This window comes from Clytia hemisphaerica, unplaced genomic scaffold (assembly GCF_902728285.1).
Source record: "Clytia hemisphaerica strain Z4C2 unplaced genomic scaffold, Clytia hemisphaerica genome assembly, whole genome shotgun sequence".
Taxonomy (NCBI): domain Eukaryota; kingdom Metazoa; phylum Cnidaria; class Hydrozoa; order Leptothecata; family Clytiidae; genus Clytia; species Clytia hemisphaerica.
In genome coordinates this window covers 884,487-898,260 of record NW_027104328.1, presented here as the reverse complement: position 1 = coordinate 898,260, position 13,774 = coordinate 884,487, and the positions used below count along the sequence as shown (strand labels likewise).

General features: G+C 32.9%; 1 protein-coding gene and 1 long non-coding RNA gene across 2 annotated transcripts; one reads left to right on the top strand and one right to left on the bottom strand.

Moving 5' to 3' along the window:
* Window positions 1–481: 481 nt before the first annotated feature.
* Window positions 482–2,154, bottom strand: LOC136817685 (uncharacterized). Its single transcript, XR_010848135.1, has 2 exons — window positions 1,721–2,154; window positions 482–1,576 (listed from the first exon to the last, which is right to left on the bottom strand). It is a non-coding gene; the product is annotated as an uncharacterized lncRNA (long non-coding RNA).
* Window positions 2,155–2,666: 512 nt separating this feature from the next.
* Window positions 2,667–6,373, top strand: LOC136817684 (uncharacterized). Its single transcript, XM_067074002.1, has 6 exons — window positions 2,667–2,817; window positions 3,028–3,363; window positions 3,517–3,778; window positions 4,042–4,405; window positions 4,598–4,852; window positions 5,295–6,373. The coding sequence occupies exons 1-6, from the start codon at window positions 2,730–2,732 to the stop codon at window positions 6,291–6,293; spliced, it is 2,304 nt and encodes a 767-aa protein (XP_066930103.1). The 5' UTR covers window positions 2,667–2,729; the 3' UTR covers window positions 6,294–6,373.
* The last annotated feature ends 7,401 nt before the right edge of the window (window positions 6,374–13,774 follow it).

Sequence of the window (13,774 nt, the reverse complement as noted above, 5' to 3'; positions counted from 1 at the left end):
TAAGAAAATACAAGAGAGAAAAATCGTGTAATGTAAGATTCTTTTCAGTACAAAATCTTTGATGAGAGGAGGGGTTTTTATAAGAAATGTAAATGACAAAATGAACGGAACTCAGGAAGGGGAAATAAAAGAGATTGCAAGTCTTTCACCAGAAGCAGAGAACCGATGCATTTTTTGTGTTGAAGTGATATTAAATAAAGATTGCAGAATAAAGCTTTGGCATGAGGATAAAAAATCAAAAGCAGGCAAGGAAATTGAGAAGAGTTTGGGAGAACAAATAAAACCATGGGATCTGAAAGTTGTTTGCAAAGGTTGCCTACAAAAGGTGCGAAGGGTTTTGTCAAAAATAAACGAGAGAAGGGCGGCTTTAGAGAAAGGGAGAGGAAAAAGCAGCCAATACCTGACAAAACGAATTAAAAGATCAGCAACCGATGATGAAAATTCAGACAAAAGGAAAAAAACTAAAACACAAGAAAAGGTATTATTTTGTTTGATTTCTTAGTTCTTCAGTTATTTGGTTTATTTTACGATGATTAATAAAGAATTAAATATGACACGTTTTTTATAAGCATTTGAAAAAATAAACGTTACGGTCATAAAATATTTTAGGACATCAAATCTCATAAAGTTTTTTTTATAAGAACAGTTTTATAAAAACAACGAGGCACAAAAATGTAAGAAAAGTGAAGAGGCTGAAAGTATTTTAAAAAGTAGTTTCCACAATTGAGAGGTCATAATGATATAATATTATATGAATATAAGGGATGTGGGAGATAATGAAAATATATAGTTATAACAAAAAGAATCACTGGTTTCTAAAATCCTCTAAATAGTAAACTTTTTTTTGACCTTAGAAAAAATAAGGAAAAAATAAGAACAATTCAAGGCTTAAAGTGCCAAAAAAATAAGAGCAGCCGAGCCTCAGAAAAAATTTACTGGTTCTTATAAAAAAAAGTGTATATGACAAATTAAGCATTCTTAATAAGCAGTCTATCCCATATGGTCTTGTATATTCTTGGTATAAATTACATGAAGGGCTGGGGGTAATTGTTGACACACAGTCTCCAAATAGGAGAGGAGTTTTATCAAATAGAAAATACAAGAAGCAAGGGAAGATGAAAAGAAATTTCTGTAAAATTGTGCTATTCAATAAGAATATCTTTATCATTTAAACGTCAATCAACGAGAAATTATTATTTAAAAACGTTATCTGGTTCACTAGCAAAAGGCTCTTTTTTTGTCAAAAGATCACAGTTATTATAGCAGAGTAATTCAAGAAGTATTTCATTGTTTCAGAAATAAAATTTGGTAAAGTTTGACAAAATTGCAAAATAATAAAAGTAAGATAATCATTGGATAAATAGGGATAGAAAATGTGATATAGTGTTTGTTTCGAGTTGATCCATACTCACGTAGTCTGCCTGACTTTCAAAATACAGTTTAATCCAACCATAAATAGACTTTGAACGTTCAAATTTAATAACAAAATGTTAAGAAGCTTTCATTTTAAGTGTTCTTTTTTAAGGGCTTTTTCTGATGGAAATTCCAAGGATAATCCGTCTTACTGCATCACCACCTGAAAAAAAAAAAAAACCACAGCAAAAGAGTTTATTCAAAATGCCATTTTTGACCAAATTTTGTAAAACAAAATTTACTAAACAAAAGTTCATTTTCTTAAATACCACTACATCTTAGCTCTAATGTACTGAGAAAAATTTACCTCTGATAGACAGTAGATTCATCATTATATGCCATTAGTTTCAACCGTTTCATTTTTAACATCATTAACATCCAATCATTCAATTGTGTTATCTTTTTATACTTTGTCTCAAAGAAAAATAATTAAATGATAATTGCAGGGAGAGTGAAAATTTAGAATTGTTAATGACTTTACTTTGAACACACCAAAATCCATAAGACGAATTAACCAAGTCTAGAAAGAATGCAATACACGCTTTTTTATAAGAATACACTTTATAGGAATGTCCATGATAATAATAATACAAAAAATTAAGAATAATGCTAGAATATCACCATCATGGAATTTTGCACTACTCAAGCTAAGAATGCCATTTTTAGAACATTTTCAATTTTCAATTGTCAATTACCCCCAAGTAAGGCTCCTTTCACAATAATGCCATTTTATGCTTAAGATGTATGTACTAAATGTTAGATCTAGTCTGAATTTGGATCCTAACCTGAGAATGCTGTAAGAATATTTTAGGATAATTTTTCCAAAAAAGTTAAAAATATCCATGATGAAAGAGGATGAAATGGCTTTTTTATGAGAATGGTATAAAGCCATTTCATCCTCTTTCATCATGGATATTTTTAACTTTTTTGGAAAAATTATCCTAAAATATTCTTACAGCATTCTCAGGTTAGGATCCTAATTCAGAGTTTAATAGTTCAAATTCACGTGATTTTGGGGAATTTTCTTATAATATTTCTTTAAAAATACATCAAATACATCAAATGAGAAATTAATTAAATCTGAAGGTTATTTTAGAAATTACAAAGCCTTACAAACTTAGGAGAGGAAAATATATTTCAGGTGGGTCAGTATAAAAAGGAAATGACCAGAATGTACAAACCATCTTTTTTAATAGAAAACACAAAACCCTGGAAAAGTCATGACACCTGCCATCAAAGAACAATTGATACAATTTATAAGAGATGAAAATATTGTAGCCTTGTACCATGTCCTGCAAAAAGAAGAACCATCCAAAATGAATCAGCTGTTTCTGAAGAAATTAAAGAAAGTAATATCGAACGAAATTTCCTCAATATTCAAAGACAAAACGAGCCCTTTCAAAGGTAAGGTGTTGTTATAAAGAGTTTCACATCACTATATTGTTATGGTCCTGTATGGGTAAAATATAATGTCCTTACTTTAATAGCTCGATTGCTAAAAAGAAAGCATCAAACATCATCTGTTATGTCTTGAAGGTGTATAAGTATTTTTTCTAGGACAAGTCTACACCGTAATTTGTTCTACAAAATGAACAAAATGACTTTTTTTTTAAGGTGCTGACCCCAAAAACTTGAAAGATCTCAGTTACAAGAGACTTGAGAATGAGCTGATTATGAAAGCCCCAACAGTCTACACAGTGGTGCAGAAGATCGCAATCAACCCTAGGATAGGAAGAAACAAAATAAAAACGAAAGAGAGTTTGGTACCTGGAATTGTGAATGCTGTGGGTAGTCTTTTCAAGTGCAGGAATAAAAATTACAATACTTGTGCACAAATGGGCAGCATGATATTGAGGAAAGGGAGAGCAGACAAGATGTGTATTGCGCGACTGCACAAATTGAGTTTATGCATGTCATATTCTACAACACACAAAGTTCAAGAAAAAATTGGTGAGTGATTGAGATTGGAAGAGATAGTAGGCTACTACCATCATTAGAAAATTTGATCTCTAGGGAGTCGAGCAAACTTTGACACTTTAACTATACAGCACGACTTTTATTAGCCAGAATGGTTGTTTATATATTTCAACTCTTTATTTGTAGGTGAAGATTACAAACTCCCAGTGCTTGAATGGGCGAAAGAACTGGAAAGCCAGCTGTTGTATCTGAAAAAAACAATTCAGATGGAACGAATAGAACAAATTCAATTAGAGCACGACTACTTCTCCAGCACAACACCGACTTCAGCAACAACACAATTACAACAATCATCCACACAACAGTGCACTACAACACAAATGGTGGTGACAAACCCTCAAGTTAAATTTCATTTCAAAACGGATATTTTCTTCAAAGCGTTTAAAAGGTGAATAGATTCAATTTTTAAAGAGATCTCCACAAAAGACTTACATGGAAAGTGTTGTAACAAATGTTTAATTATAATGCCTATTACTTTTCAAAGGACAGCTAAGAAGGGAAGGGTTCTAAGAGCACAGGTAAGTTTATAGTCACATCCTCAAAATGTATAACACCAAGTTTTATGTGCTTGCTGTTCAACCAATATGTTTAACAATAAAATGTATTGTTGGGATTTAGACTGTAATGTATGTACAAATGACTCTTTTTTAGCTTTTGGAACAAATTCATCATAGTTCTTGACAACCTAGATGTAAATAGTAAACGACGCCACATGACAATTGGAAAAAAAAACGTAGATCGACATCTTACACACATCATTGCCGTCCAAAACAGAGTAAATACCCCTGCAGAGCTGATTGGTGTACCAGCGACCAAAATACAAAACGCAAGTGATATCAATCTTACTAAATATATTCCAAACATAACGGACGAGCAAAATCTAAAAGAAGAGCTGAAGGTTTTGGTGGCTAGGGATTTAGCAGAATATGTAGACGAGTTGAAATGGATGAAGAAGTTTACACCAGAGGTTATAACTCACAAGTATATGAAAGAGACAGAAACTGCATCAACAACAGTAAGAATCTTTTCTAAGAGTTTTTTATTTCCATTCACCAAGGCCATTATGTACTTTAAGCTTTAAATGCAAAACTGAATCTTGGTTTTTCAAACTGTAGAAAGAACATCCGAAACAAAATTTGAAAGACAGGAAAAACAGAAATTAAACGCTGAATAAGACAAAGTAGAATACATCTTATTTTTATTTTAGTTTTCTTTGGGGGTCCACGATTTGAATGAGAACACCAGTTCTGGAATAACAAAGATATTGAGGGAGATACATCAGTTTGTTCCTGGACATGACACGCCAGATATGTTAAGAACAATCGTCATTGGTGATTTATTGACTTATGAAAGGATGTTGAATGGAATTGAACATCAGAAAGATGCGAGTACTGCAACAAAAAGACTGGAAGGGTTGGTGCCAGGCATTGCTGATTTCCATACCTTTGGAAACATGTTAGAAGTGAGAGAAAAATAGTATTTTCTTTTCAACTGTGCTGACTATCATGCTTATTCCTTGTTGTATGACAGTCTGTCTCAATCGATCTCAAGTAGTTCAAGTTGACCCAAAGAACTAAAAATGAGATGTCTGTTTTTGAGTTATTTAGTTCTTTCTGCGTTTCTACTTTCCTCTACTTTTTTGCTAGTGAAATCTCTTAGATTAAGATTAGGATTTAAAACTAAGATTAACTACTTTTAAAAATTGTTTTAGCCCCCAACCAAGCAAGCAGCCCCAACTTTAACGTAGTAAAAAATTCCTGGGTGGTTTGTTCTTTTATTTTTTGAGGTCTATACATAAAGGAGAATGAGGGTTTGGACAAAATAAGGTCTGAACTTTTAAAATTACACAATAGAATGTCCCTCAGAATCGAAAGATTAATCCATGAAAAATTTTTCTTTCATAGGCATTGTGGAGCATTTTCTATGACACTAAATCAGCTACAGACATTGGCACTTTATATCAAGCACGCAACTTTCTAAATGCACGAAATGTCACCAAGGAGCCAATGAAATGTGTCAATGCCTCAGAAGAAATGCTTCTGAAGTATGTTGAAGCAATCTTACTGGCAGCCTACGACCTTTTTTTATCAAACAATAACAATATCATTGCCAGTGAACAAACCAAAGAGAATTACAACAAGATTTGCGATGGTATGGTAACAACATTTTTGATGCCTGCATATCAAATGGAAGAGGAAATTGAATTTGGACCACACCAACAAACCAACAGTGTACCCAACTACACAAAAAATGTCCTTGCACTCGGATACATGGTTAAATCGTTTATGGATGCAAGAAAGTGTGCAGACGGGGAAAGGATTATTCGTCTCCATAAATATTTCATTTTATATTTCACACTCACACACAAAACTAAATATGCATTATATACCCTTCACTTATTGGCTCAAGTTAACGACCTGTTGCCACCAGCTTTGGCCCATGAAATTACTTGGAACAGGGCGGTCAACAATAAAGGATACGCACGTTCAAATGTGGAGCTTGACAGAGAGCTGGAGCACCGCAACAAGTGGGCAAAAGAAGAAATTAAACTATTTCGGGGAACAATAACAGAGAAATCGATTCTTCGAATTGGTAGCAGCTATGATATGCTCAGAAGTATTGCATCTAATTTTGACGAGCAGGTTTCTGTCAAAGAACCATCTGGGAGGCATACCACTCCCAGTTGGAAGGCGGACGTGCTAGAGTTAGCTGAACAGTACAAAGAAAAGAAACTATTTCAAAAGGAGAAAGACAAAAAACACCTACAATTTTTGGATTTCCCTATCAATCTACTGGATGCTCTGAACATCAAAAAATTTAAAAATTGGGCCATTGAAAGTATCCTAAAAGCCAGCAAGAAAGGAGTTTACAGTCTACTTGAAGAGTGTGTTTCAGACAATTGAATAATTTTTTTCAAATCTTCATTTTGGGTAAACAGTTCTAATTATTTTCTCCTTTTTTATACAATTTACAAAATTTTTAATAATTTCTAGAACAAATATTTATATTATAATAATCTAATCTACTAATCAACCCATTGACAAGGTGCATTTAAGACAAACCACAATTTAATTTTTTTTTTTTAATTTGCACTACTTGTCTAATAACAATGAATATAATTGAAATGACACTACTTTTACATTATTAATCAAGATCAAAAGCTTTGTGTTTAGACTTATCCAGATAGATATAGCATGCATTGTGTTTCACTGTGTGGCCTCTTTTTAATTTGTAAGTAGTTTTGTAGTCTTTTTTATTGTATCATACTTTTTTTGTGTTTGTTTGTGCTTGGGTAAACATGTAACAAATTATATTCAATTTCTCAATGAGTTTCATAAGAATTATATTTATTCAGTTTTAGTTTTTTACTTTATAATTAGGCTGTATTGTTCAGCCTTTATGTTGTTGTTTTGTGAAAATGTTTTTTATACTGTTACTTTTCTTTAACTTATCAGTTTCAATAATGCTCTCTGCATTGTAGGTATTATTTTCGTGAAATTAAGTACATAGTCAAGATCATTTCCTTTCTTTTTTTGTTGCTTGATTTCTTTATCAAAAACACAAAAAACGTTATCGTAATTGCATCTAGTATGATTTGTATTTTTCTCTTTCTTATTCAGGGTCACCATAATAAGGGTCACCATGAACCCATAACATGCTTGTAAATATATAACTATTATAACTTACTAGAAAGACCATTGTGTTGATAAAGAATTTAGTTAACATATTTCTATAAAAATAAAATACTTTAAAAGCAGTCTTTCAATTCATTTTGTGACTCTGACCACAAAAAATAAATACTTAACTTAAAGTTTCGAGCCTGAGACCAATTTGTTTTTATTAGTTGTTTTATGGGTCTGACCGACCCTGAAATTCCAAAATAAAATAAAAATAAAATTTATTTTGCTAGTGCATTTTTATTTTCATTGCTTTACAGACTACCAAATTTTCAAGGTTTTGAGAATTTTATGTTCATTTTTTTCATTTTATTCATGAATTCGACCATTTTCTGCCTTTATTTTCTATTTTCACATTTGTTTTAAACATCTCCTTCATTACGAAAGATTACCCATTTTTGTCAAGATTTAGTAGTTTTTGCTTCCTTTTTAGAAGATTTTTAGTTTTAGTTTTTTGCTAACCGATCGACCAACCCACTTTTTTGGATAGCTTGACCACTAAAGCAACAAATTAATTTGCCTCCCCTAAGTCAAAAGAAAAAAAAACTTCTCAACACAGGATTTTAGGTGATCAAAGTCACAAATTCTTAAAAACGCTGACTCTTTCCTAATACTTTATTCTTCATTTTTTACAAATCTAGGAAAAGAAACAGCCCTTTAACCCTGAAACCCAAAAATGCAAAAATAAATCTGGAAATTTCTGAGAGCTACTTTAGAAGGTTTTCTCCTATTTTCATTTTTAAAGAGATAAAATAATACAACTCTATTCAAATACCAAGTTCAATTCTTGTATTCTTTGGTCTAGTTAATGTTGATATTTACTAAAAAATATAACTACATCCTTTTGTTATAGAATGTAACAAACATTAGGTCGATACTTTTCAATGCCGTAAATTTATAAACTATTAACTACGATCTATGAAACTAATAAAACCAACAGTAAAAACAACAACAGTGATAAATCTACTGAATATGAACACACTCTAATATATATAAAGAACAATATTTGTAAGCAATAACATAAAAAATACAACAAGCAATAAAAGAAACAATTAAAACCCACAACTATAAGAAGAAAAGATACTAGTATGCAAACAAGATAGACTAAACAAGAAACTAGTACAGGCTAAGAAATTGGGACATACTAGCTAGAACTCTAGCGTGCTTTACTCTTGCTTCTTTCAAATTGTCAAATTATTCTAAACTAAAGTTTTACTTGAATGAAATGCAAATCTCAAAACTTTTAAAAGCAAAACATATAAAAATTCTTTTATGATTGTCTTACAAGCCTGACATGAGAATTTTACCTAGTGAATATCATATTGCAAAGTATATGACAAAAGTATTCTAAAACACTCTTAAAAACAAATCAATACTAAGCAAAAAATCAAAAGTCAGATGAAGATAAAGAAGAGTTGTCTGAGCTAAAGGAATCATCATGCATTGAACCTGCTCTTATATCAGTGTCAGTGTCGCTTTCTTCTATATCTGGTTCAGAGCCAATTCGATTATATTCACTGTCATTGAAACTTTTACTAGCTGCAGTTTCTTGACATAAAAGGTCATGTTGTTTTAAAACATTCTGGACAATGTAAACCACTTTGGGAATGACATCCATATTGAAAAGAGAGGTGAATAGAGTAATATAGCTTTCATCAAAACTATGATTGGATATATCAATTATTTCCTCAATTGAACTCAAAGGGAATCCTGATGTCAAATCATTATTTAGAAGCACACCCTTGCTTGATTGAGAATCTGAGTATTGTTGTTGTAAGCTCAGAAGACTGTTTCTTAGTATTTCACGCCCATGTGCATTGAGTATACAACTTGGCTTTTGTTTTTCATTTGGTTTAAATAAAACTAAGTCATGTACAGTACATATTGCATCACAATTTCCGCATGAACATTGTTGTTGACAAATATCACAACAATCATGCTGCTTTTCCAAAGGTTTCAATTGACTTGTAGAATATTGGGAAAGTAATGTTTTCCTACGACATACCTCCTTTGTCGAGCAATAATCTTTCATTTCTTTATCTATCTTGGGAGAGGCACAAGAATGGGGATATTTGATGATAATAGCCTGGCTTTTCTGGCCATCTCTTCCAGCTCTTCCAGACTGTTGGAAATAGTCATCCAGACTGCATGGAGGTCCATAGTGGATGACTGAGTGTAAACCTTTACAGTCTACACCCATGCCAAACGCTACAGAGGCTACTAAAAATCTGACCTTTCCATCAGCGGCTGAAAAGGAATTAAGGACCCAATCAAGAACATCTGGATCTGTTTCTGCTGTATACTTAGCGTAAGGCCTAGTTTTGAAGTTTTTATATTTATCTTTCATTGCATCGTTAAAGGCATCAAAAATCAATGTACTTTGGTCAACTCTTCTAGCAAACACAAGAACCTTCTTTGATTCGTAACCATTTAACATCATATCATTAACATAATTTTTGAATATTAAGCTTGGATCCTTGATCTCAGATTTTAATACAAAATATCTAATGTTGTCTTTGTTTGGTATTTTTCTAATGATCTTTGGTGAATTCAAGCCTAGACTATTTATAACAGCTTTAGTCAATTTAGTTGTTGCTGTAGCTGTTAAGGCAGCCATTGGGACAGGATGGGTCAACAGGGACCTCATTTGACTAAGCTGACCATAGCTTGCACGAAATGCCTCACCATCCTCACTGTCTGAGCCCCTAAAAAAACCAAAATATTATTTCTGAACAAAGTAACTGAATGCAAAAATAGCAAAACAATACTTCAAACTGATGAAAATCTGTTCACACCCTCGACTAGAAAACAAAGGAACCATAATAACAACTGTTGAAGTGTATTTCTACAAGAATATGCGAAAAAAAGTTTATTTTAGAAATATTCTGCAAATCTTAACTATAATAATTACCATTTTTCAACAATATGACTCTCATCGACAACAATTGATATAAGTTTTGTGCTGAATGCAGACTGTTTCAAAATTGTACGGTAACGTTCCAAGATTGCTTCAGGAGAGGAAAACAAAATTTGGAAGCAGCCAGAAAGGACTTGCTGAATGGTTAAAAGAATAAGAAGTTAGAAAAAAAGTGAATGACTTTATGTATATGTTTTATTCAGGAATTTTTGAAAAAATGATATCATTCATTTTCCATCTGTTTCCATATATATAATATACAAATTTTGGGCTGAAAAATATTTTTCAAAGATACAATGAAAATGCTTATTAAGCTCCCCCTTTTAAAAGTTTTAAATTTTAAAAGCTAATTGAATATTTATTTTATAGACAGAACCTACAACTACTGTACCGTAGCTTTGTGCAATGTCAACATATCGTTCTTTCATAGCAACTATATCTGTTCTTTAAATGTTTATATATAAAACCTTCTGAATAAGCTGTTTAAAAAATCACTATACTATTATCGTAACTGCTTTGGCCGAGATCACAAATAACTTGTGTTCGCGTCGTCCAACCGACTCACTTTTGATCTGAAAAATCTGATTGTTTTTAGTCGGAAAGTCGGGGAATCTGTCGAATTTTTAGGCGATATTTTCCAAAGAAAATTTGCAGATTTAGCGCTAGTTAGTTTTTAATCATCAAGCGTTTAAAACAATTTCTACTCACAATTTTTCAGAGATTTTTTGCGTTTTAGAGTGCTACATAACTGATTTTGCCCATTGAGTTTAAAGCCTGAAGGGCTAGAGTTCAATCTCTAACCTTTCTCAGGCAAGAAAAAGTGAAGCCTTAAAAAAAGCGCCGCATTTTTGACGACAGATTGAATCTATCGTTTACGATTGATATTTTTTACAAAATTTAGCGGTAAATTTTAGTTTCAATCTGTCATTGTGGAAAAACCAGGCCACTCGCTCAAGGCCGCGCAACTTTGGTAGGATTTGTTGGCTTCAAATCCTACCAAGGAGATTGACTTCTAGCCCTTTGGTCTTATACTTCATTGATTTTGCCGCTTCACATGTAACAATAAACATACTGCAGACCGGGCGCTAGATGATTCTTGCAGCCTGAACAAGCCTAAGGCCAGAATGTATTTTTCCAACATTTTTATTGCCTACCGACCAACCGACCCATATTTTAGAGCCAAAAATGATGCGAACACAAGTTATTTGTGATCTCGGCCTTTGCAGACCATCAGATAGTTGCTATGGCAGGCATGCAGAATTAGACAAGGTATGTCGAGATTAGCTACTACTACATACATACGAAGCTGTATGATTCAAACAGTACTCATTAGCAATAAAACAGATATATACATGACTTTTAATCAACTCTATTCTCCTAAAAAATAAATGGATCTGTTTCGGACTGCTACTATACTAAAAAGTATATAAAATCCACAGCCGCACATACAGAGCACACAAATCAAAAACAAAAACCCAAATTACCTCAACCACATCAGCAGAGTCACCTCTAGCAGTCACCTCTTGTTCCTCTTCAAATTTTGACATCAAATGAACAGATTTGATACCTACAGCTTCAAGCTTTGTCATTTGATCTTTGATCAAAGAGGTCAAAGGAGAGATGACCAAAACTATACCCCCTTCTTTTATCACTGGAAGGGAAAAAAAAATCAAACTTTTGCCACTGCCAGTTGGCTGGATCACAAATAAGTCTTTCTTCTGCTGAATTAAACAATTGATGGCCTCTATTTGATATTCTTTCAGATGTTCAATCCCAAACTTGGAACATACAGCATCATTCCAACTTTCCTTCTCCATTCTTTTTACTTTTTTACTTTTGTTTTGCCGCCACAAAAATATTCATTCGAAAACTTTTTTAGAAAAAATTTACATCGTACTCAAGAGCGTACCTCAAAACAATCCAAAACAAAACTGTGAGGCCCCCTGCTATAAAGAAATTCCCTTATAAAGGGACTGGGAACCAGCGGACTGTTTTACAGTCCGCCTAAGCAAAAGCTCAAAATTAAAAAACTACCCAATACTACCGGGCCACTTATCAGCGCCAAAAAGACCATAAAAAAGCTCTAAGTGGACCCCGGGCTAGATTAGCCCTGGCAAGGAACAATCAAAGAGATCACTGTGAATTTTCATTCAACGTCGTGAGGAGGCATATAGTACGATTTTTTTCTGTGTAAATTAGTCTATTTCATAGGATTCGTGCTTTCAGTACATGATTTTTTTCTACGTCAATGCAGTAATCAAATTTTTATTGTAAAGCACTCTTTTGTGAATCGAGACAATAGGAAACAGTTCTTGAATTCCCGAGCCATATAGGATGTCGAACCACATCATTGTATTTGACAAACCGAACAATATGCGCGGGTTGAATTCTATTGTTCCGCGCAATTGTTCGGTTTGTCAAATGCCTAATGATGCCAGTGTGTTGGCATTTCGTTGGCATTTGAAATGCCATTTTGAGCAAAGGAATCCCCTTTTCTGGCATTTCAAATCAAACAAAGGAACCAAAACAAAGAGAAAAAATGACATTTTTGATTTTTTAAAGTATTTGACGTTTTTTATTCAGTTCTTTCTATAGATTGTAAAATTTGCAATATTTGCCATAGCCTAGCCCTACGGCAAAAAGTTTCAGTCTTAATGACTGCAGTTTTTGAGAAATTCCATGTTTTTCATTGTTTGATCTGTCAAAGTTGAACTTGAGGGAATCACCTTTTCAGTAATGACTCTAAAAAGACGATTCCTTAAATGCCATGACAGAAAATACAATAGAAAAGCTATTAAAATCGAATCCCTCATGAGCAAATACCAGTTGGTCTAAACGCAGCCTATGAGTAGAAAGTTGTTATGTGTGTTTTGATAAATTTGTATAAAAAAGTCCAATCATCTATCTCCCTTTGTTTTGTCATGTTAATTGTCGTGAGACCTCTTTTATCAATGATCTTTATAAAAACAACTTGGAATAAATTTATTATCATGGGAATTGTAAAGAAAGAAACACACAGAAAAACACACACAAGAACTTTCTACTCAGGGACATGTTCAAACTCGATACTTTTTTTATGGACACCCTGTATAACGAAGTGAAAATCAGATTTGTGTATGTTCCCTTGTAAATTTAATAGAAAATAGCATGTAGCAGATGCACGAATCCTATGAAATAGGCTAATGCGGCTTTGTAATCTAAAGTTGTGACGTAATCCAAAATTTGACCAGGGAATTTGACTTGATGATTTATTTCTTTCTTAGATGTTTCTATTGTTGGTCATGAGCTGCTGTTTGGAATATTGACCCTTTTGTTTTTCTACCACAACCAAAAAAATCAAGGAAAAAGACATACATGCAACGGTAAAATAACACCTGTTTTTCCACCAAAAACAACAAATAAAAGAAAAATCCAAAAAAATATCTTGCCAACAACAAAGGAACCAGTAGAACAACTGATGTCAGATACGAACTCGCATAAACCAATCATTGACGCTGTTTTCAAAATTATAAATTCAACACGAAAAATTGTCGATGAAATGGACAAAATCTGTTTACATAAAGGATTTCAAGGATTGGATATTTTGAATAGGACACTCCACCGAGATTCAAGTCTTGATGATTTGAATGATCATCAAGCTATCCTTGAATACAACTTAAATGCGTTTGGTGTTCAGACCATCGACATTCCTAAAGATGGAGACTGTTGTTTTCGGAGCATCTTGGTTCAAGTGTACCAGACCTTTGATTTATTCAACGATGAAACCAAAACATTACGTCAACATTTCAAT

Coding starts and splice junctions, on each gene's coding strand:
- LOC136817684 (XM_067074002.1), top strand. CDS start 2,730: ATGAATCAGCTGTTTCTGAAGAAATTAAAGAAAGTAATATCGAACGAA. Junction 2,818..3,027: donor CAAAACGAGCCCTTTCAAAG/GTAAGGTGTTGT, acceptor TTTTTTTTTAAG/GTGCTGACCCCAAAAACTTG. Junction 4,853..5,294: donor CCTTTGGAAACATGTTAGAA/GTGAGAGAAAAA, acceptor TTTCTTTCATAG/GCATTGTGGAGCATTTTCTA.